Source organism: Delphinapterus leucas, chromosome 19 (genome assembly GCF_059928025.1).
Source record: "Delphinapterus leucas isolate spDelLeu-1000000601 "Yukka" chromosome 19, BTC_Dleu_Yukka2, whole genome shotgun sequence".
Taxonomy (NCBI): Eukaryota; Metazoa; Chordata; class Mammalia; order Artiodactyla; family Monodontidae; genus Delphinapterus; species Delphinapterus leucas.
Window position 1 is genome coordinate 24672457 of NC_143147.1, and position 21474 is coordinate 24693930.

The window sequence follows — 21474 nt, forward strand, 5'->3', positions numbered from 1 at the left end:
TTACTGTTTATCAAGAATTTAAAAACAAACATTATCATCTTTTTAAAAAGAGGATAATATAGTTATGGACATATTTTGGTTGCAGAACTTCATACATAGAAAGTTTAAGCATTTCCTTTTGTGTTTTAGTCTCAAATAATACATCATCACGTACTCCAGAAATGGGAAACTTACGATATAAAGGTCAATCTACATCCCTATTACCAGGGTCATCTTTCCCTGCATTCCAGAAAGCCAGACTTTGCAAGGACAGGAAAAGAAAAATTAGCAAGGAGCAGAATGTAGATTTATCAAGGGAAGATGAGATTATTTATACTCAACGTGGCCTCAAAATGTTTTTCTTTGTAAAGTGGCAAACATACAGGTTCATAGTAAACATGTGGGTGCGTTTCTTAAGTCATTTCACTTCTAAACCAGCAGCATAAAGAAGTACGGGGAGGAGGAGAACGATGTCAGCAAATAACAGCAGAATTGTACGTCCCAGGACTCATTCTACCACAGAAACACCACTTTCAAAACGATATACAGACCAAAATACCTTTATGAGATTTCCAGAATCCAGTTAGAAAGTCCCAAAGGAGCACAAAGATGAAAACAGCTGTACTGAAATGGATAAGAAGAGCAATTTCACTGGCCCCACGTCAACCCCTCTTCCAAGCTACCACAGTTTGGCGCCAGGCAAGAACAGCCCAACTCCTGACTTTTCCTTGAGAGAGGAATCACAGGAGTGGAGTGTGCCTCCAGCATTCTAGCTCTTTGGAAGGCTGCCTGAAGGACGGGTTTCTGACATGACTCATCTGGAGCACTGACAGAACTGGCATAGCACGGATGCCTGAATGCTGCAAAGACCAAAGAAAAGTGAGGGGTGGCATCCTGCAGGCAGTGCAATTTGGCATGGGAGGGAAGGAGAAGAGGAAAACTTGCTTCTGGTGTACTAGCTTTTCACAGAGCTGCTCAAAGGAATAGTATCTGTCTCACCTCATGGGGAGCCAGCATACCCTGGAGGCCTGAGAGAGAGCGAAGGCACCCTGCTGCTGTAGCACCAGAGAACTTGCAGTGCCACAAACAGGCACCAGAGGGAGCAAAAGATTATGAGCTCCTAAAAAACCATCAAGCTTCTCTAATTGATTGCACACACAAGCCCAGAGAAGTCACATCCCACCAGAAAAGGTTTCAGAGGCCCCCCGGATCTTTAGCTGGGCTCATGTGTGAGGGTCTTCTCCTGTATGAAGCAAGGCCATAAAGATTTGGAAAGGTGGCTGTTTTTCCATACGTGCAGATCCCAACACAAAATTATGAAACATGAAGAAACAGGGAAATCTGGCTCAGTCAGAAAAAAAAAAAAAAGAGATCTTCAGAAAATTATCCTAATGAAATAGAGGTATATGAATTATCTGACAAACAATTCAAAATATCCATCATAAAGATGCTCTACAGGCTCAAGAAAATGAGGCATGAACAAAATTAGAAAACCTACAGAGACAGAAAATTTTAAAAATAACTGCACATTTTGGAACTGAAGAATATAATAACTGAAAAGTTCATGAGAGGAATTCAATATCAGACTTAAGCAGAAGAAAAAAACATCAAACTTGAAGACAGGTCATTTGAAATACCCCAATCAGAAGAACAAAAGGAAAAAAGAATGAGAGTGAAGAAATTCTAAGAGACTTATGAGAGAAGAGAGAGGAAAAGGGGCAGAATGTTTAAAGAAATAATGGCCAAAAATTCCCCAAATTTGGGGAAGGAAATGGACTTTCAGATTCAAGAAGCCTAAAGAACTCCAAAGAGGATGAACCCAAGGAATCACACTGAAACTCACTACAATCAAATTGTCAGAAGTCAAAGACTGAGAATTTCGAAAACAGCAAGAGAAAAGTGACTTGTCGTGTACAATGGAACTCACATAAGACTAACAGTGTATTTCTAATGAGAAATCTTACAGGCCAGAAAGGAGTGAGATGATATATTCAAAGTGATTAAAGAAAAAAACCTACCAACCAAAAATACAATATTCAGCAAAATTGTCCTTTAAACATGAGAAAAAAATAAAGACATTCCTACATAAACAATAGCTGAGGGAGTTCATCACCACTAAACCTGCCTTATAAGAAATGCTAGAAGGAGTTCTTCAAGTTAAAACAACAAGACACTAAACACAACATGAAAGTATGTGAAAATATAAAGCTCACTGGTAAAAGTAAATATATAGGCAAATAAATACTGTAATACTTTAACAGTGGTGCATAAATCACTTTTAATTTTGGTGTAGAAATTAAAAGACAAAAGTGTAAAAAATATAACTATAAAAATATGTCAGGGCTTCCCTGGTGGCGCAGTGGTTGAGAGTCCGCCTGCCGATGCAGGGGACACGGGTTCATGCCCCGGTCCAGGAAGATCCCACATGCCGCGGAGCGGCTGGGTCCGTGAGCCATGGCCGCTGAGCCTGCGCGTCTGGAGCCTGTGCTCCGTGACGCGAGAGGCCACAGCAGTGAGAGGTCCATGTACCGCAAAAAAAAAAAAAAAAAAAATATGTCAATGAATACGCAATATAAAAAATGTGTAATTTGTGACATCAATAATAAGTGTGGAGGAGGAAGAAGTAAAAGTGTAGAGTATATGTATTCAATTGATGCTAAGTTGCTGTCAGCTTAAAATAGATTGTTACAACTACAAGATGTTTTATGTAAGCCCTAGGATAACTACAAAGAAAATACTCATAGAAGATACATTAAAGAAAACGAGAAACGAATCAAAGCACATCATTACAAAAAAATCAGTGAAACATGGGCTTCCCTGGTGGCGCAGTGGTTAAGAATCTGCCTGCCAATGCAGGGGACACGGGTTCAAGCCCTGGTCCGGGAAGATCCCACATGCCATGGAGCAACTAAGACCGTGCACCATAACTACTGAGCCTGCGCTCTAGAGCCCGCGAGCCACAACTACTGAGCCCACGCACCACAACTACTGAAGCCTGCATGCCTAGAGCCTGTGCTCTGCAACAAGAGAAGCCACTGCAATGAGAAGCCTGGGCACCGCAATGAAGAGTAGCCCCCACTCGCCACAACTAGAGAAAGCCCGCGCACAGCAATGAAGGTCCAACGCAGCCAAAAATAAATAATTAATAAATAAATTTATTTTAAAAAAAGAAAAAATAACCAAACTACGTTGGTTTTTTGAAATGAGCAACAAAATTGACAGACTTAGCTAGATTAACTAAGAAAAAGAAAGATAACATACAAATAAAGTCAGAAATGAAAGAGGAGACATTACAACCAATTCCAGAGAAATAAAAAGGATTATGAGAGACTCTTATGAATAATATATACTAGGAAATTGGATAATCTAGAAGAAATGGATAAACTTCTACGAATATACAACCTACCAAGACTGAACCATAAAGAAACAGCAAATCTGAACAGACTTACAGCTAGAAAGTAGATTGGATCAGTAATCAACCACATCCCAGGACCATCAGTAAACAACAGCCCAGGACCAAGTGGCCTCACTGGTGAATTCTACCAAATGATTAAAGAAGAATAAATAACAAACCTTCTCAAACTCTTCAAAAAAAACTAAGGAGGAGGGAATACTTCCAAACTTATTTTATGAGGCTAACATTATCCTGAAACCGAAGTCAGAGAAAGACACTACAAGAAAACAAAACTACAGGCCAACAACTCTGCTGACAATAGATGTAAAAATCCTAAACGAAGTACCAGCACTGTCGGTGAGAATGTAAATTTGTTCAGCCACTATGTAAAACAGTATGGAGGTTCTTCACAAAATTAAAAATAGAACCACCACATGATCCAGCAATCCCACTTCTGGGTATATATACAAAAGAATTCAAGGCACTGAGAAGAACACAATATTACTTCTATAATATTTCTGAAGATGCATAACCTGAATCTAACCACCAGGAAACAGAAAAACCCAAATTGAGGGATATTCTATAAAATACCAGACCTGTACTCTTAAAAAATGCCAATATCTGGGCTTCCCTGGTGGCCCAGTGGTTGAGAGTCCGCCTGCCGATGCAGGGGACACGGGTTCGTGCCCCGGTCTGGGAGGATCCCACATGCCGCGGAGCGGCTGGGCCCATGAGCCATGGCCGCTGAGCCTGCGCGTCCGGAGCCTGTGCTCCGCAACGGGAGAGGCCACAGCAATGAGAGGCCCGCGCACCGCAAAAAAAAAAAAAAAAGCCAATATCATAAAATTTAAGAGAGACAAACTGTTCCAGATTAAAAGAGACATAACAAATGTATATACACATGATCCAAGATCTTTTTTTTCTGTAAAGGACATTAATTGGGACAACTAAATCTGGTAAGGTCTGTAGGTTAGATAATAGTATATCAATGTTAATTTTCTGATTTTGATAATCTCTTTTTACAAAATACTCACTGAAAATGATTTGGGAAGAAAAAGTAGAGGACTTCCCTGGCAGTCCAGTGGCTAAGAATCCATGCTTCCACTGCAGGGGGCATGGGTTCAATCCCTGGTTGGGGAAGATCCCACATGCCACGTGGTGCAGTCAAAAAAAAAAAAATGTAAAGAGAAAAATGATGAAGCAAATATTGAGGCATCTGGGTGAAAGGTATTTGGGAATTCTCTGTACTATTCTTGCCATTCTTCTGTAAGTCTGAAATCATGTTTATAAAGATTTTAAAAATACACAAAATACTACTGGATAAATATATATATAGAGAGAGAGATGTGGGAAACACAAGATACCTGAATTTTATCCCTAACATCCCTAATGTTGTTTCCTAAAAAATAAAAACCTGCTAATATTATTAATTATAGATGGAAGACAGCAGTTAGTTGTGTTTAGTATTGTGTGATGAAATATTTGGCTTGATCCTGGCAGGTAACCTTTAAACCACTGCAATTTCCCAAGTGATAGGAGTGTCTTTGTTATTCATGGTGGGTCCCTCAGACCACATGTGATAGTTTATGCTAATGAGGTGCTCAAGGTGGGCCCCTAGATAGTTTATGCTAACAAAATGACTCAGGATGGGAACAGGTCACTCCAGAAAGACCAGTCATGATTACAGGGTTGAGGCTTTGAGCTACATGATGTCAGCCCATTCTCCTAGGAGGGCACGGGAGGTGGGTATTGAGTTAGGTGGGGAATGATTTAATCAACCATGCCTCCACAATAAAATCCCAATAAAAACTCTGGACACCAAAGCTTGAGTGAGCTTTCCTGGTTCGTAATACTCTGAGTACTGTCATGCCAAAAGGCCTTGCATCCCTGAGATGTATGCTTTGTCTTTGGAATCCTCCCAGATCTCACACTATGAGTTCCTCCCTTTGGCAGGTTCTGATTTATATATCCTTCTGCTATAATAAAACTGTAATCATAAGTGAAGTGCTTTCTTTCTTTTTTTTTTTTTTTTTTTTTTTGTGGTACGCGGGCCTCTCACTGTTGCGGCCACTCCCGTTGCAGAGCACAGGCTCTGGATGCGCAGGCTCAGCAGCCATGGCTCACGGGCCCAGCCGCTCCGCGGCATGTGGGATCCTCCCGAACCGGGGCACGAACCCGTGTCCCCTGCATCGGCAGGCGGACTCTCAACCACTGCGCCACCAGGGAAGCCCCTCTTTCTTTCTTTTTAATATTTATTTATTTAGCTGAGCCAGGTCTTAGTTGGAGCAGGTGGGCTCTTTTAGTTGCAGCATGTGGGCTCTTAGTTCCCTGACCAGGGATCAAACCCGAGCCTCCTGCATTGGAGAGCGGAGTCTTAACCACCCGACCACCAGGGAAGTCCAGTGAAGTGCTTTCTTAAGTTGTGTGAGTCATCCTAGCAAATTATAAAACCTGAGCGTTGGCCCTGGGGACCCCTGAACTTGCAGCTGGTATCTGAAGTGAGGGCAATCTTTTAAAGGACTGTGCCCTCAACCTTGAGTTTGGCTAGCTCATTGCAAGTGTACATTTTTTTCTGTGATTAAACTTTTTAAATAAATAATTAACGCAAGTAAAATTTCTTGAAATTAACTAAAATCCTGGGAAGAAGGAAAAAAACTCCTTATTTGAATAAATCACAAAATTGTTCCTAAAAGCATCTTACTTGACAACAGCATTTGATAAATAAGACAAGCCTGGCATTAAAAGCTTATAAAAGTTTCTCTGAATATAAAATGAACCACGAAAGTAAAGAGCTAATTTGCCTTAACAAAGAATTATTTTCACAGCTCACTAAGAAATAGAATGGAAGTTTAAAATCTTTGAATTTTTCCCCCCTTTGGCCACACCGCACAGCTTGCAGGATCTTAGTTCCCCGATCAGGGATTGAACCTGGGGACCCGGCAGCAAAAGCTTCAAGTCCTAACCACTGGACTTCCTGCCAGGGAAGTCCCTAAAATCTTTGAATTTTTAAATTGCAAGACAAGTAGTCAGGACATTATTTCCTAAAAAACTACCCAAGTGGTTCTCTCACATAAACAAGTCCTACAAGAAACTCTGCCATAAATCATCCAAATATAAAAAGTATATAAAAAAAGAAAAATGGTATACAAAATAATTCATAGTAGGGTACAGTGACCTCGGAGATACTATTAATAAAAAAAATCAGTTTATGCACAAGTTGGTAGGAATGCATCCATTACATAGAGTCATGTAGAAAGTTCTAGGTGATAATTTTTCTCAAAGGTAAAGTATTCTGAGAAAGAACATGGTTCAGAACAAAAAGGAAAAATTTCGATGGCAGCAAGAAAGCTAATCTCTTCCTACTACTCTGGCACTTTGGCTAACTGACTGGATTTAAGTGGCAAATTCTCATATAATCTCAAACTTCCTTCTTCTCACAATGAACACCTGGAGCAAAGATCCAAAAATTCAGTTGCTTGGCTAATATATCATAATATATTATGAAAAATATCCAAGTTTATGATAAATATAAGAAAGAAAGTGAAAATATTATGTCCTACAGCTACAAATTAGGTAAAAACAGTAATACTTAATACTGACAAGGATGCAGTGACATCAGTCAGGACCCTCACACACTGCTGGGAAGACTGCAAGTGCTTCCAGGAACACAGCTAGTTGGCCTGTGTCACTAACAGGAAACTAGCCCAAGGAATAAAGAATAAGCCATATGTCAAAAAAGAGGGTCATAGCTCAGCTTGACCTGTCAGGAAAAAGGAAGAGAAGGAAGGGATGTCTTACCAAGTCAGAGTAAACAAGGATTTTTGATATAGAAATATACTCCTTACTATACAAATCCTAAAATAGCTTTTATCCTCTCTTAAAATGAAACTGATAGTCTTATATCTATTATAGAAATTGAAAATCTTCCAACAAAAAAAATTCCAGGATAGCGAATTCATTGGTGAACTCTACCAAACATTTAAGAAATAATACCAATTCTCACAAACAGTTCTAAGAAATAAAAGAGGAAGAAATACTTCCCACCTCACTTTATGAGGCTAGCAATTACCCTGATACCAAAGACATCGTAAGAAAAAACAGATATCTCTCTTCTGAAGAGACATAAAAATCCTCAAAAAAATAAAAAAGTTAAATTTAGCAACATATATAAAGAATAATACATGGTCAAGTGGGGTTTCTCATGGAAATGCAAAGCTGATCCAATGTTAAAAAATCTATCATTGTAACCATATCAACAGAAGAAAAACCATATGATTATCTTAATAGATATATAAAAATAATTTGACAAAATTAAACATCCATTTATAGATAAAACTCTCAGCAAACTAAGAATAGAAGGGAACTTCCTTAACCTTATAGAGGGTGTCTACAAAAAAACCCTACAGCTAGCATCATACTTAATGTGAAAGACTGAATATATTCCTGCTAAGATCTGGAATAAGACAAGGATGTCTGCTTTCAACACTGCTACTCAAAATTATACTTCCTAGCCAGTGTAATAAGACAAGAAAAAAATTGCAAAACACTGATGGAAGCCATTTTTTAAAAAACTAAATGAAGATGGCAATTCCCTGGAAGTCCAATGGTTAGGACTCAGTGCTTTCACTGCTGTGGGCCTGGGTTTGATCCCTGGTTGCGGAACCAAGATCCCACATGCCACTCAGTGTGGCCAGAAAAAAAAAAAAAACTTAAGTGAAGGGTGACTTTCAGATTTACAGCTCTACAGCCTGTCCTCCATTGCTATAGGAAGGTCCGGCCTTATAATACGGCTCTTCTGTGAAGCCACATCTCCTTTGACACTCAAAAACCTAATCTGGTTCAAAAGAGCTTCTATTGCCAGACCTCAGTTCTCTTCAAAGGCTGCTTATAAACTACTCTCCACTGTCACCAAGGGACACAGTCCTTGCTTCCTAAGATGATGCACTGTGACTCCCCTGGACATTTTTCCCACCTTTTCTCTCTGCTTCCTCAAGAACACTCAAGCGCTGTTCAGTCCTGGCCCCGTTTATAGTCTTAGGGTGGAGTCTTCTCCTTCTGGGACTGAATATTTGGAGATTTCTGAGCCTGGCCAGCAAACTCATGATTTCCAGGCTAGTTGTGTCTTAGGGGGCCTTTACAGCTAATTTGGAATTTGAGTTTTCTGTATTTCTTAGTTCTGTTGAAAAAGTACTTATGGGTCCCTACCCCCCACCTCTTTATTTCTCCAAAAAGTTTCCAGTAGTGGAAAAATCAGAACTATGGTGCTACTATGCATCTATTGGTCCCCAAAGATCCCATCTCTCTTTTGAACCCACTCTAATCAAGCTTCCCTCCACCACAGCTCCCCTGAAACTGTTCATGTCAGGGTCACCAATCCACGTCCACGCTGCAAACCCAAAGGCCAATTCTCAGTCCTTTTCTAATCTGTTGGGTCAGCAACATTTGACATAATTGACCGCTACTTCCTCTTGGAAACACTTCCTTTGCTTGGCTTCAGGGACAGCACGTTCTCCCACTTTTCCCGTCTACCTCACTTGCTGCTACTCCTCAGAATCCTTTGCTGGTTCTTTCCTCCTCAAAAGCTAAATGTTAAGAGTTCTCCAGTGTCCTCTCCCTATACTCATTCCCTGGCTAATCTCATGCAGTCTCACGGCTCTAAACACATATCTATATGTTAAAAACTCTCAAAATAATATCTCCAGTCTGGTCTTTTCCACTGAACTCCCGATTTGTATATCTGACTGTCTACCCCACATTTTCACTTATATGTCTAATAAGGAACTCAAATTAATTTGTGAAAGAACTAATATTCACCCATAAATAGGCTCCTTATAAGGTCTTACCTACCTCAGTAAATGACAATTCTACCCTAAGTTACTTAGTCCAAAAACCCTGAGGTTACACTTCACTCCTTTCTCATACCTCACAACCAACCTGTCAATAAATCCCATCAGTTCTTCCTTCAAAATAAATCCAGATTCTGACCACTTATCATTACCTCAACTGCTCCATCCTGGTCCAAGCCACCATTAGCCATCACCAAGATTAATACTGGAATGCTGAATACAGCCTTCCCTTCATTTCTGGTAATATTTTTGCTCCTCCTCTCCAGCCTCCTAAATGGTCTCCTTCCAGCCTGTACCGCTGTACAGACTATTTTCCACCCAGCAGCCAAAATGACTTGTAAAACATATGTCAGATCACATCATTCACTTGCTCAATGTCCTCCAATGGCCTTCCAGCTCACTCTAAGTCCAAGCAGAGTCCTACAGGGCTAGACTGCTAGGATTTGCATCTCAGCATTACTATTAAGAATCTGTACAACCTCAGGCAGGTGGCTTAATCTTTTTACATCTCAGTTTCCTCATCTATAAAATGTGTCTACCTCCTGAGCATGTAATGAGGATTTACAGACATTAACTCAATACTTAAGAAGTAACACACAGTAGGGTTCGACAAAGGTGAGCTGGCTGTTATTATTTTGTAGCCTAGCTCAACTCGTGAATTCATGAAAAGTCAAACGCAGAGCATGACTCCCAAGACAATGAAATGTGAACCTGACTTGGTTTTACTTGGTGAAGACTTTTGTTGGAAAAAGGAAAAAAGAAAAAGACCTCTGTATGTGGTATCAAATGTCCTCCTTATAAATGGGCACAAGTGAGCTCCAAAGGGGCAAGTCTTTGAGAAATTGAAAAAGAAATAAATATACATAGCCTGTCCACAAGAATGTCGTACTTTTCTGGGGTTCTGACTATACTCCCATCGCTATAAAACCCATTCACACTCATTACTTTCCTGTTCTTTATATTTTTTTCTCCTCCATATCTCTGGTTCTCGCTTTGTTTCTCTACCTGAACTTTCCTTTTCAGCCCTACCTGAGATAAAGCCTTCACCAACCCCTCATCTAGAAGTAACTCTTCCTTCTTCTATATTCCACAGCAGTCAGGATCTTTCTTAAACTTTATAATTTATAAACTGCCTATTCTATGGTTAGATAAGATTCTAGTTTTTTTCTTTTTCTTAAACTTTGCATTCCCAACAATACCAAGTACTGTAAGTACCATCTGAATGGAATAGGGTTGTATGAAACAATCAGCATCATTCACAAAGACCACAGGCGAGCAGAACTGTCCTTACATTTTAGAAAAGCAGTTTAAGACAGAAGGATATGGACAGGGAAAAAAAGTCTAAGGAATATTCCTTAGGTTATCTGGGAGGAACAGCTATTATATGTGAACATCCCAAAGCAGACATGTCTCCCTGACTTCATGTAATCCTCCCTCTACAAACAAACTAAAAGCTAGGGTTTAATATGATATCACTTACATGTGGAATCTAAAATACGGTACAAATGAGCCTATCTACAAAACAGAAACAGACTCATAGACAGAGAGAAAAATATGGTTTAAAAAATAGTAAGAATGGGAAATCTTAGAAGCAAGGGAAAGCAGGAATGTTCAAGACAGGAAATCAGAGAGAGGCCTGGAAGGAGGGGGCTGCTAGCAGACCCGGGCACCACATGAGACTGGGCTCTAGAGACTGTTAAAAACCGGCCAGTAACAGGTTCCTTTGGTGTCAGCAGTTCTAAGGATTCCAGAAACTTCAGCAGGGATCGACTGGGCTGAGCAACAGGGCAGGGCCTGCAGGAGTATAATCTCCCTTCTGACTATGAGGCTCTCAAAAAGCTGAATAAAGTTTACCTTGATTCAAGCAGGCCTATCTGCCCCCAACCCGATGCATGAAGGTGCCCCATACAAGCACTCTATTCACATCCTCTGCCTTAACTGCCAATGCCTGAAATTCCTTTAAACAAGGAGAGAAAACATTTTCAATCCACATTCAAAGGAAAAATGACAAAAATGCAACGGTCTGGCTAAGATAATACTGAGCTTAAATAAGTTTCAGTTAATCACCCTACCAAGGGGGACCCCTTTGGAGGAGGAGGGAGGAACTAATGGTTTACTGAGGCTGACTAAGTGTTGTACTGTCCACAGACAGTACGTGGGTTTAAATCAATGTGTGTAATTTCCAATGTCGTAATCTATATACATTTATTGAATGACTTAAGAAACAAACCTAAGTAGATCATCTATCGGCCCTTCCCCTGTGTTCACAGAGGGAGAAGCTAAAAGTAAAAAGAGCATCAGATCACCATCACCCAGGGATAAAAATCATAGAAGAGAGAAAAGGAAAAGAGCTGAGGACACAGTAGCGGAGAAACTATACATTTCCACACTAACTCAAATCATGTTTACTCTCCCATGAAAAAAGAAAAATGAGAAGCAATACAGACCAGTGGTTAAAATTACTGGAGCCAGACTGGGTTTAAATCCTAGCTTTGCCACTTACTAGCTATGTGACACTGGGTAAATGACTTCACTTCTCTGTGCCTCAGTATCTTCATCCCTAAAATGGGTAACTACACCTATTTCATTGGGTTATTGTGAGAATCAAATGAGTTAATATAAGTAAAGTGCTTGGAACAGTACCACAGTAAATGCAATTTAAATATTAACTGCAATTTGTAATACTATGATTATTATTCTTACTATGATCTGAGGTATCTGGCCTGAATCTGTTAACTCAGGAAGTCCTATCATTATACAGAAGTACCCTGTTCTCAGCAGACTCACTAATGGGAGTATTTCTATAAACAAGGACACCAGCAGAGAAGAGGTTTGTTAGTACAGAAAACTCCTGATTACCTGGGGAATAATTAAATAGATGTTAGGTACCAGACGCCTCATTCCTCTGCTAGTTTTTTCTGGTTATTAAGTTATTCTTTTTTCATAACGTGAGGGGTGAGAGGAGGTGTCAAAAGTGAGACAAGGTTTCTGATGGTGACGACCTCCTCACGAGAACACAAGAAGAAGCGCCTGGTGCAGAGCCCCAATTCCTATTTCATGGATGTGAAATGCCCAGGATGCTATAAAATCACCACCGTCTTTAGCCATGCACAAACAGTAGTTTTGTGTGTTGGCTGCTCTACCATCCTCTGCCAGCCTACAGGAGGAAAAGCAAGGCTTACAGAAGGGTGCTCCTTCAGATGGAAGCAGCACTAAAAGCCCCGGGAATCAAGATGAATGGGAAAACATCCCAATAAACACATTTTGGATACATCCAAAAAAAAAGAGACAAATGGGATTTCCCTAGTGGCACAGTGGTTAAGAATCTGCCTGCCAACGCAGAGGACATGGGTTCAATCCCTGGTCCGGGAAGATCCCACATGCAGCAGAGCAACTAAGTCCGTGCACCACAACTACTGAGCCTGCACTCTAAAGCACACGAGCCACAACTACCGAGCCCACGTGCTGCAACTACTGAAGCCCGCGCACCTAGAGCCCATGCTCCTCAACAAGAGAAGCCACGGCAATGAGAAGCGCATGCACCACAACGAAGAGTAGCCCCCTGCAGGCCACAACTAGAGAAAGCCCATGCACAGCAATGAAGACCCAACACAGCCAAAAATAAAATAAATAAATTCATTTAAAAAAAAAAATGAGGGCTTTCCTGGTGGCGCAGTGGTTGAGAGTCCTCCTGCCGATGCAGGGGACACGGGTTCGTGCCCCGGTCCGGGAAGATCCCACATGCCGCGGAGCGGCTGGGCCCGTGAGCCATGGCCGCTGAGCCTGTGCGTCCGGAGCCTGTGCTCCGCAACAGGAGAGGCCACAACAGTGAGAGGCCTGCGTACCGCCAAAAAAAAAAAAAAAAAAGAGAGACAAAGCATAAACTAGTGCATTCTGATCATGCTGCCAGTTCAAATGACTTGGCTGGTGGAGAACATGGCAACACTAGCTTAGATAAAACTTTCAGATACACTCCATGCCTTATACAACAAGGGACTGAGACCAAGAGGAACTTGGAACAAGCATTCACAATAAAATCCTATGATCTCACAATTTACAACTTAGAGGAGAGTTTGCTACACTGAGGTGTGTATGGTGAACATCAGACAAGCTTCACTTTCCTAAATCAAAGTTTGGGCTTTGGTTTTTAGGAAAAGCTATTTAGAAATAGGACCACAGAGAATACATCTCAGACAACATGAAAACAAGAAAAAGGAAATTTTTCTAATACAGGAAGAAATGGATGAAGAAATAGAAAATTAATTGGCGGCAGGAGAGGCACGCTTTCAATTTTATTTTATAGAGACTATATATATCGTGTGTTTACTCTGATAGGTTGTCTCTCACAGATATTTGCTCTTATTGATTCACAAAGAAAAAAAAAAATTGGGGACCTCTGAACGCTTAAGACTGATTTTTGAGAGGTATTCTATTTACCAAGAAGAAAGAAGACATAAACACAGTGAACACACACTATTTATCAGGCAGAAGCAAGGCATTTTATACCCATTATCTCAGTTCATGCTCATAATAACCCTGTGAATACATACGAGAAAAGCGAAGCAAAGAGAAACAAGTAAATTGCTCCGAAGTAACACTACCTAGAAATGAGGGAATAAACTCAGGACCGTTTTGATCCGAAGCTCATGGATGCTCTGTGCACTTCACTTACTGCCTAAGGCATGACAGGCAGATCTTTTAATATCCACTTGCCTGAATGTTAATGTCTGCCCACAGAAGTAAGTGGGAGCACTGGAGTAGAGAACACCGGACGATTCGGCATCATTCCGAAGCGCTATGTTTCTTCGACTGCTCAGACTGTACCCCTCAAAGCCAGCTGTCCACTCTTTTTAAAAAGCAAAGATATTGTAAATTGTTAGAATCTTTTGGGGAATATCTTCAACACAGGCACATTAAATAAAACTTGGAAGTGGAAGACGCTACTTAGGGTTCATGGGCAAGTTCAACGAAAGGAAAAATTCAGTGACAGGGTGTCATGGTCAATCCTACAAATCACAAGAAAGATTTTAGTCTCTTCCTACACATTTTTGGCAAGGAAGATCAAATAAGTGTTATCTCTTACCTAATAAAATCACGTTTGAGCTTATTCCAACCTGATTAAGAAGTAATTAACCAAGTCTAAATCTTTTTTTTTTTTTCCTAAATCCTTAAAAAAAGTTATATATAGGAGAGGTCAATTTTGGATTGTAAGACTTCTAAGAAAAAGCCTCTATCAAGATATACATTGAAGGTTTGGGTCAAATATTGCAGTCTTCTAATGCAATATTTAAACTCTTTGGTTTTAGGGATGCTTATAATCCTGCCTGGCACTATTTGGGGACTCTGAAGATAAGAACGAATGAAAATTTCTCAAAATTCACATGAAGTAATTTGAGCAGGAAGTAAAAGACATATTCCATGTTATTCTCCATCAATTCAGGGTTTATCCTTAGGAAAAAGGGTTGTCAGTGTGCTGCCTTTAGCACAGGATACGTGTGCTCATACACAGTTAAGCTTCAGGAGTGAGAAGGCAACAGCATACCGTGAGGCACCAGCGTGGAATGACCTATCTGGGGGACACTCCAAGGACTCCACTCCTGTCGGCCATCTCCTCGGGCGCAGACTCTGAACTGATAATCAACATTGGGGTCTATGTGCAATACTATGAATTCAGTTTCAGAGCCTACATACACGTCCTCAAAATGACTGGAAGTACATTTACGGAACTGGAGCCTGTAATCTTGGGCGGTAAAGTCATCATCCACCTGAGGAGAAAGGCTTTACGTTAGGTAAAAGTCAGAGAATAACTTCTCTCAGCATCACTACTTAGGAACTTTGAATGGGGGCATTTGGGGCCAAGCATACAGGCCCACATGCTGAATACAGGTTCTTCTCAGGAAGGTCAGAGGAAACGTGCCATTATTATTTCCCTTGTTTTCCTTATTGAACCATGTGTTTTATAACCCCAGTCTGATATGAAAAAAATGTGCTTCCTCTGAAGCAATGGCATGACTTCTAAACAATTAATGCCAAAGATAAGACATTCAAAATTCAAAGACAAGTATCCCAAAACTACATTATTCATATAACCAAGAGAGAGTTAATATCTGAAATATATAAAGGACTCCTTAAAATTAATAGAAGATAGGGCTTCCCTGGTGGCACAGTGGTTAAGAATCCACATGCCGATGCAGGGGACACGGGTTCATGCCCCGGTCCGGGAAGATCCCACATGCCGCGGAGCGGCTGGGCCCGTGAGCCATGGCCGCTGAGCCTGTGCGTCCGGAGCCTGTGCTCCGCAATGGGAGAGGCCACAACAGTGAGAGGCCCACATACCGCAAAAAAACAAAAAACAAAAAAAAAAGAAAATAGTTTCCAGAAGCTGACCACCCACCTCTGAATGATATCTGTCAACAGCCAAGACATCATGACTCATCTGGACATGGTTTTTATCTAAAATATGGTAATTCACATGCATAATATGATTTAATACACAAAATTCTTGGCAATGCTAAAAGTGTGAAAAAACCATACTTTAAAACTTTATTTCAGAGGTATTAGTTCAGTGTTGAACAGAAAAATATCCAACACCCAATATTCACTATCACCTTCTGACTTTTCTAATTCTGAACGATCTTCAAGTCACCAAGAGTTAAGTTTGGGAAATATGTGATGGGAAACAACATTTCGATTCAGAGATTTTATAAAGTACCTTCAAAACTGTTTATCCCAACTGGAAGAGCTACCTCAGTTCAAGTTCCCTGTGACCTTAGTTGTAAAGCAAAGGGCACTTTTGTTCATGAAGAGAATATTCAAAGGCAACTAATAAAACAAAATCGTAAAGGCCCCCAAATCTCAAATCCATAATGCTGAAGCCATTTCTGCAGTCCTGAATTACGTACCTTACACCATCGTACGATGATGCCTCCGGGTTTCTCTATCAATTCTTCTATCTGTACTGGTGGGCGAGACGCTACCGTTCCATGTTTGAAAATATGGTCTTTCACTATGTTAAGAATTGAGTCATCCAACTGAGCAGATAAGCAAGGCACATCAACCAGTAAAGGCACCTCTGGTAAGCTGAGGAAACAAAGCTCATGTGTTTATAAGGCTTTTAACTGAGAGTTTAAAATACAAGGGAGTATAGCCTTGAAAAACTGCAAATCACTATGCTGTACACCTGAAACGTATACAACGCTGTAAATCAAATATATCTCAATTTTTAAAAAAATAACAAGGAATATTTTATTTATTTATTTTTGGCCGCGCTGCACAGCTTGTGGGATCTTAGTTCTCAGACCAGGGATCAAACCCAGGCCCTCAGCAGTGAAGGCGTGGAGTCCTAACCGCTGGACCGCCACGCAATTCCCCAACAAAAAATACTGTAGATCAGTCACATACTGTAACAGTGCAGAAGCCCCCAGTAAATAATGCTACTGGCAGTGGGGGTTTTGCAAGACATTACATTAAAATTCTCTTCCCAAATAAATAAAAGGAACGAGAGAAAATGGGTAGGATCACAACTGTCAAGTTTATAGCAAAAGATCTGGTTTACTGAGCTAGGACGCAGGTTTGTTTGTTTTAATGGAAGTGTAGTTGACTTACAACGTTGTGTTAGTTTCTGCTGTACAGCAAAGTGATTCAGTTACACATATATATACATTCTTTTTCATATTCTTTTCCATTATGGCTTATCACAGGATATTGAATATAGTTCCCTGTGCTCTACAGTAGGCCTTCGTTGTTTGAGCTATGACTTTGTTCAGATTTTTTTAAATTAACAATTCTCTTACACATTAGGATTGTAGAAAATCGGTAGTAATTCTATACCAGAGATTACAATCACAACTATTTCATACTAGTGATACTGGTAATGGGCAGTGAAAACTTGAGAAATACATTTTCTATATCCCTGAATCCGAATTTTTAACAGGCGAAAAGAAAAGCGGACAGCTTAAGCCCAAGAGACACTAACTCTTTTACCTGTCCAACTGGATGTGTGAGGCCTTTTTGGTAAAGCTCCACAGTTTTTCATTCTGTTCTCCTACACCACCCAGAATGGCGATCTCACCTACAATCAGGAATAAGAGAACTAGTACAGGGAAAAATGGTCACATTATAAACTAGTCAACACAACCCGTGTCTAAGTGGGTCTCTGGTTCTCTTGAAAACAATTCTTAAGTGATGTCACAAATTCCCCAAAAGTAAACATAGAAACTATTTTAGGGACTTCCCTGGTGGCGCAGTGGTTAAGAATCCGCCTGCCAATGCAGGGGACACGGGTTCAAGCCCCTGCCCGGGAAGATCCCTCATGCCGTGGAGCAACTAAGCCTGTGCGCCACAACTACTGAGCCTGCATGCCACAACTACTGTGCCCGCACGCCTACAGCCCGTGCTCCGCAACGAAGAGAAGCCACCGCAATGTGAGGCCCGCGCACCACAACGAACAGTAGCCCCCACTTGTCGCAACTAGAGAAAGCCCACGCGCAGCAATGAAGACCCAATGCAGCCAAAAATAAACAAACAAATAAATAAATAAGAAACTATTTTAGAAACGACTTTAAGGTTAAACGCAAGAGGAAGGGCGTACACAATGACAACATTCTGCCAGAGACGAAAGATTCTGCTCTACAAATGGAAACTTGGTTTGTCAACCAATTTTATGCAAGGCATAAGTCCCAGGGACCTCTTCCCATCTCCCCTACAGAATCTTTATCAACTCCAATAGGAGTCAGTGCAAATATTATCCTGACACAAGCAATAGGGTGAAGGGTCATATAAAGGAAATATTATATAAAATCATCAGAAAATGATCAACATCTCTGTCCTTCCACAGCCCTAAAGAACACTACTAGAACTGTTTTCCATCTCAGTATACCCTGGAGTTACTCAAGTGTTTTGAGACCATATGACATGACCTTCCCCCCTTACCAAAAGGAAAACAGACACACTGAACACTGCCTCAAAATCCTAAAAATTTCATAAATAAGTTTTTAATCCCTCGGAAAGGGAGGGGAGGAAAAAGTTTGAAATGTAAAACATTTCTGAAGTATTAAAAAGAAAATCAGATGCTGCAACAAGCATGTATGTGCCTCAAAGGATTTATTTTCTAAAATAAAAACATTGGTCGAGCCCCGTGGTGATTGGTATACACTCCGGACCTGTGCTGAACTGCTGCTCAGTTTGTTTCCAAATGCTAAGCGCCCAGGGAAACACATTCTGAAGTCCTGCTAAAAATAATTTTCTCAAAGGCACTGTTATTGTCAGTGGCAAATAAACACTTCTCCTTGAAGATAAGACAAAAATGTAATTAGTGTGTAAAGATAACATTAGTACTATATTCTAAGTGGGACCAAAATGGGGACTAACTTCCAGCTGGAGTGACAGAGCTGGGAGCCAGCCACACACACTTTTCATCCTATGCCACGCACAGCACTCATCAAAGAACCAATGGTATTCAGTCTCCTTCCCTGGATCCTTTTTCCTCAACGCCCCTTTAAATACTGACGTCCCTCAGAGTCCCACCTTCTGTAGCCTCCTCTTCTCATATTGTACACTATCTCCTGATGATTTTACTTATTCCCATGGATTCAGAGGTGACATACACACCATTCACTGCCACATTGACATCTCAAGGTATGATCTCTCTCCTAAGCATCACACCCACATTCCCAACTCCTGGCATCTCCGGCACCTTGAACTAACATACCCCAAACCAACTGTCTAACTACCCACCCTCCCCCTTCATGTTCTGTGTCAGTCAACGGCACAATTCACCGGTCGTCTAAAATCACGCTGGGTTGGGTCATCCTAAATTCTTCTCTTTCTCCTCCATCCTATAACCAGGCAATCACCAATAATCAACACTTATGGCTCAGTAAGATCACCATTAATTCTATCTCCAAAATATTCATTCATTCATTTTTGGCTTTGTTGCTGCACGTGGGCTTTCTCTAGCTGAGGTGAGTGAGGGGCTACTCTTCATTGCAGTGCACAGGCTTCTCACTGCGGTGGCTTCTCTTGTTGCAGAGCATGGGTTCTAGGTGCATGGGCTTTAGAAGCTGTGGTGCGTGGGCTCTGTAGTTGTGGCTCATGGGCTCTAGAGCGCAGGCTCAGTAGTTGTGGCGCACAGGCTTCATTGCTCTGCGGCATGTGGGATCTTCCCGGACCAGGGATGGAACCCATGTCCCCTGCGGTGGCAGGCAGATTCTTAACCACTGCGCCACCAGGGAAGTCCCTCCGAAAAATCTTAAAACCAGCTCTGCTTCATCTTCACCTGTCACCATCTCCATCGCTGCCTATCTGACTGCTGCCACAACTTCCTCATCGGTCACTTTTACTTCCTTACAACCTCTAACACAGTCTCCAAACTGTGGGCAGTGTCGTTTTTAAAAAATGCAAATCTGACTGTGTAACTCTGCTGCCTAAACTATTGCATTCAATATCTCCCAGACATGCCATTCACTTCACTCTTGACGTTACTTCTGCTTCCAATCGTGCTGTGACCTCCTTTTCTTCCTTTGTCTGCGTGATGAATTTCTTCAAGCCTCAGTGGAACTCCTCCTGTAGAAAGCCATCCTACACTCTTCCAGAGGCAAGCGTTTCCCCTTCTGTGCTCCCGTGAGGTCTTAGATCTCTCTCATCGTGTGTGCTTCTCTCACTGGGCTGTGAACCCCAAAGGGCAGAACTTATTACCTTTTTATTTAATGTACCTGACAAAGACCTACAGGAGGGAAGGAGGGGAGGTAGGTAGATGTGGAGACAGGAAGGCAGCAAGGCAAGAACCGAGAATGCTTTAACCAAAATAACTGACTAAAGTTAGGGATATAACCAGTGTAATTTCAGGAGTAAACACGAATCCTACTTGTTAATCTCTAAAAAGAATGATGGCATTAAATCCTACAGACCATTGACACTCCGAAAAATATATGAACAGACTCAAAATGACCGTAAAATCACTGTGTTAACAGAACCATGAGAAAAATCCTTATTTTGTAAATGATTATAATTTACTCCTTATTTTGTAAATGATTATAATTAGTACATTAATTGCATTTATCCTAGGATACCTCACTGTACACCTGTCATCCTATATCACAAACTGTCCCAAGGTACGAACAGCCTAAGCACCCCACAGATGGCAGGAAGCCTGTTGGAACCCTGAGATACCAGCAGTGTCAATCTGAATGTGCTGCATTTAACGGGCTCCCTGGACTCCCCACCTTCTTTTTTTTCTTTTTTCTTTTTTTTTTTTTGTTTTGTTGCGGTACGAGGGCCTCTCACTGACGCGGCCTCTCCCGCTGCGGAGCACAGGCTCCGGACACGCAGGCTCAGCGGCCACGGCTCACGGGCCCAGCCGCTCCGTGGCATGTGGGATCCTCCCGGACCGGGGCACGAACCCGTGTCCCTTGCATCGGCAGGCGGACTCCCAACCACTGCGCCACCAGGGAAGCCCTCCCCACCTTCTTGGACTAAGTCCGCTGCAGTGTTAACTCCGTGCTCTATCAGCTTCTGGCAGTCATCTAGTGGTTTAATGGTCTCCTGTTCAATGGTGTCCACCTCTTGCAAAAGGGTCACCAATCGCTCATCCAGGAGCTTCCCAAGGGTTCCTTTCAAATCGTTAAAATGCTGTTTGAGGACATCTCTCGTCTGGGATGCACTCTCTTTGATCTGAAAAGAAATGACATAAAAACTCAGAATCAGAATCTCTAGAAGAGGCTAATCCACAGGCATCACCCCTAATAATCTCAAGGCACTACGCAACCATCACCTTCCATTCAATGATAAACCAAATGTGATTCATTTGTGCAAACTTGCAGAATTCCATAGAGCTGGCCTTCAGGTGAGACAGAATGGTCCCATCATTCACAACTATGTCAATCTGGCTAAGTTAAACACATCATGCCTCAATTCCCTTATTTGTCAAATGAGTATAACAATGCTCGCTTCATGGAGTTGCTGCAAGGATTAAATAAAAATAGTCTGTGTACTGCACTTGGTAAAATAACGGGCACACTTGTTCTCAATAAGTAAATGTTAGAAATAAATATTATCTGCACAAAGTAGTTCTTAGAAATAATACGTTTCAGTACCAAAAAAAAATTAAATTAAGAGATTAAAATTCATTTTACTGAAAAGCAATATAAAGAAACGGTAGATTAAAAAACCACAATACAGGAACTTCCCTGGTGGCGCAGGGGTTAGGAATCTGCCTGCCAAAGCAGGGGATACAGGTTTGAGCCCTGGTCCGGGAAG

General features: G+C 41.3%; 1 protein-coding gene and 1 pseudogene across 5 annotated transcripts in view; one reads left to right on the top strand and one right to left on the bottom strand.

The window, feature by feature from the left end:
- CRLF3 (cytokine receptor like factor 3) overlaps positions 1–21474 on the bottom strand; it is an 81265-nt gene that overhangs the window by 47823 nt on the left and 11968 nt on the right. For all 5 annotated transcript variants that reach the window (XR_016388905.1, XM_089900784.1, XM_022595898.2 and 2 more), the window contains exons 2-6: positions 20682–20889; positions 17203–17290; positions 16122–16299; positions 14762–14984; positions 13933–14065 (exon numbers count right to left, since the gene is read on the bottom strand). Coding sequence is in view for 4 of the 5 variants with exons in the window: in XM_089900784.1 (XP_089756910.1) it covers positions 13933–14065; positions 14762–14984; positions 16122–16299; positions 17203–17290; positions 20682–20889 (830 nt within the window). In the remaining variant the exon portion in view is untranslated. The remainder of the gene's footprint in view (positions 1–13932; positions 14066–14761; positions 14985–16121; positions 16300–17202; positions 17291–20681; positions 20890–21474) is intronic.
- LOC111185880 (small ribosomal subunit protein eS27-like pseudogene) lies at positions 12216–12450 on the top strand (annotated as a pseudogene).